General features: G+C 37.0%; 1 protein-coding gene across 1 annotated transcript; it reads left to right on the plus strand.

The window, feature by feature from the left end:
- Window positions 1-3,086, plus strand: LOC145050767 (uncharacterized). Its single transcript, XM_078998963.1, has 4 exons — window positions 1-594; window positions 650-1,785; window positions 2,675-2,742; window positions 2,890-3,086. Exons 1-4 carry the CDS (start codon window positions 1-3, stop codon window positions 3,084-3,086), a joined length of 1,995 nt encoding a protein of 664 aa, XP_078855089.1.

Here is a 3,086-nt window from a genome sequence, read left to right on the forward strand (position 1 = left end):
ATGGAGCAGATGGGTTTCAGTAACAAATGGCGAAGCTTGATACATGGGTGTCTTTCATCGTCCAGGGCCTCAATTCTAATAAACGGCTCCCCCACAGATGAGTTTCCAATATCCAAAGGTGTGAGACAAGGAGACCCGCTCTCTCCTTTCCTCTTCATCATAGCTATGGAAGGCCTGAATATTGCTATAAAAAACGCAACAAAAAATTCCCTCATTGATGGACTCCCATTACCACATAACGGGCCAACCTTGTCACATCTTTTCTATGCGGATGATGCGATCTTCATTGGAAGATGGAATACGAGAAGCATCAAAAATTTGGCCAGAATTCTAAAATGCTTTCACATCTGCTTTGGATTGAAAGTTAACTTCCACAAATCACGTTTATTTGGTATTGGTGTCACTGATTCGGAACTACAGATGCAAGCACGCGTGATTGGATGTTTAAAGGGCACACTACCCTTCATATACCTTGGAGTTCCAACAGGTGCAAACATGGCATTGAAGAAAAATTGGAAACCTATAATCGATAAATTTCACTCGCGTCTATCAGTTTGGAAGGCGAAAATGTTATCATTTGGGGGGCAGACTAACGTTAATAAAATCAGTGCTTAATAGTTTATCAACTTATTATTTTTCCTTATTCAAGGCTCCGAATGGTATCATTGATGAACTCGAAAAAATAAGAAGGAGGTTTCTTTGGAGTGGGAAAGACTCAAATTCTAAGATACATTGGGTATCCTGGTGTAAAATAGTAGCTTCTAAAAAAGATGGTGGGTTAGGTGTAGGCACTCTAAAAGCTCAAAATTTGGCATTATTAACAAAATGGTGGTGGAGACTCAAAGAAAAGTCAGAAGGTTTATGGAGAGAATGTCTGAATAGCATACATAACCTTAAGAAGAAACCAGTCACCACTATTGCAAAATCAACAATTCCAGGTGTTTGGAGCAATATTGCCAAGGCAATTAAATCCCTGGTTGAATTCGATATCAATTATCATGACCTTTTCACCTTAAACCCCGGTTCCAATATCAACATCTTATTCTGGAAAGACCATTGGTGCGGCCATGTGACTCTACAGGAACAATTTCCAAGACTATATGATCTAGAAGAAGTAAAAACATGTCTAGTCTCTGATAGACTTGACAACTCTGGCTTTCATTGGAGATGGAGATCACGTGGCATGAAGGTAGAAGAGCTGGACGATCTGCAAAGGTTAAGTAATATGATCCAAGGAACAAACACGGAGCCGACTGATAATGGGTTTCGTTTTAATCTAAACCCAGATGGTAAATATATTGTCAATGCTTTGCGCCAACAGATTGATTCCAATCCGTTCCCTTTCGATGGAGCAGTGATAAGTTGGTCAAAATCGATCCCCTTGAAAATCAGATGTTTCATATGGAGGGCAGTTTTGGATAGGCTCCCGGTGGCAATGAATCTTGCGAGGAGAGGAGTAAGTTTAGAATCATCCACATGTCCCCTGTGTAACAATGATCAAGAATCAAGAGACCATCTCTTAATCAAGTGTGAGGTAGCAACGGAGGCTAGGGCGTGGATACTAAAATGGTGTGGCATATCTGTTACCTCATTTGATAATGTAGGTGAACTTATCAATTTCGCAGCCACGTGGGGAAGTTGTTCTAAGAGGAGGAAAAGGCTCAATGCAGTGCTTTACGGGTTATTATGGTTCATCTGGTTGGCCCAGAATAACAAGTTGTTCAAAGGAATACAAACGAATCCGGCTAGGATTGCAGACGAGGTGGTATCTCAAACTTTTGCCTGGTTTAAATATAGAACTTCGATGGTGAATTGTAGTTGGATCGAGTGGAGTATTTCTCCTTTTCATTAAGATCTTTTTGTTTTGTATTTTGTACATTGCCCTCGTTTTAGTTACTTGCTAATCGAGTGGTCATTATTAATATATATTTGCCGTTTTCAAAAAAAAAATTATCTTATAGCCTCTAATTTAATCCTACACATAATCATGCTAACTCAATGAGATCTGTTTTTATCCTTAATTATCAAACATTGAGGGGTATCACCCCGATGAACGGCAAAAGGTGAAAGTTCACATCCACCGATATAAACAAAAAGATGATCACAATTAAAATAAATAAAATTTATATTTAAGATATTTATGAGTCGCTATTTTTTTAGCCACTAAATCTTGTTTCGTTGTTTTATGAAATATTATTAGTAAAAAAAAGATGTTAACCTTTAAAAAAAAATCTTTTCACCTCATTTTTATAATATTTTATTGGTTTGATTCATGAGTTTGTTTTTTCTTCTTCGTCTTTATATTCATTAGGCCATATTATTCAATGGCCGGCAATTCTGATGTCGCCATGTTGCTTCTTTTTGTCTATATCATGAGACTTCATTTATTCCACTAAGATGACAAAAATTCATATCGATCTACAACAAAAATATTAATTATAAGACTAATAAGAGCAAAGACGTCGACTATAAGAATTTACCTTATTTAAAATGTTAGAATATACTCGATTATTCCCAAGTTGCAGACCATTCACCCAACATACTAGATTTCAAATCTTGGCATTATTTATAGGACCTTAACCTACATATAGAAGTGTGTGTTAAGGTGTCTAATTCTCATTTCTTCTTCTACTTATATAAGTGTGTAAAAGTATTTGGTTTTTGCTTTGTCTAGTAAAATTTCAATGGCCGGGGAGAAGGAGCAAAATACACCGTGTCTTGAAGCCCAACAAACAAGGCCATGTAAGTTCACTTACAATCTTTTTCTTTCAGTTTAGTAAATGATATATATACACCTATCGTTTGAATGTTAGGATTCATTTGATAAGTAATTATTGAAGTCTGCTAAAAGTATTGCGATCTTTTGTGGATGAATGATATGCAATGCAGCTGTGAAGACAACATGGCCAGAACTCGTGGGGATGAAAGCTGAAGATGCAGAAAAGAAGATAAAGGAAGAGATGTCGGGTGCTATGGTCCATGTAGTTCCTCAAGATACTTTTCTTACAATGGAATTCAGATCAAATCGAGTCAGGTTATTCGTTGATTCTTCTCAAAATGTTGTCAGGGCACCAAGAATAGGCTAA

The sequence above is a fragment of the Lactuca serriola genome, chromosome 5 (assembly GCF_051521515.1).
Source record: "Lactuca serriola cultivar US96UC23 chromosome 5, Lser_US96UC23_V15, whole genome shotgun sequence".
Classification (NCBI taxonomy): Eukaryota; Viridiplantae; Streptophyta; class Magnoliopsida; order Asterales; family Asteraceae; genus Lactuca; species Lactuca serriola.

Bases quoted from the DNA above. Each gene is read 5' to 3' on its own strand.
- LOC145050767 (XM_078998963.1), top strand. From the start codon at position 1: ATGGAGCAGATGGGTTTCAGTAACAAATGGCGAAGCTTGATACATGGG. The intron at 595-649 runs GTTAATAAAATC...TCCTTATTCAAG, and splicing joins CATTTGGGGGGCAGACTAAC to GCTCCGAATGGTATCATTGA. The intron at 2,743-2,889 runs GTAAGTTCACTT...TATGCAATGCAG, and splicing joins AGCCCAACAAACAAGGCCAT to CTGTGAAGACAACATGGCCA.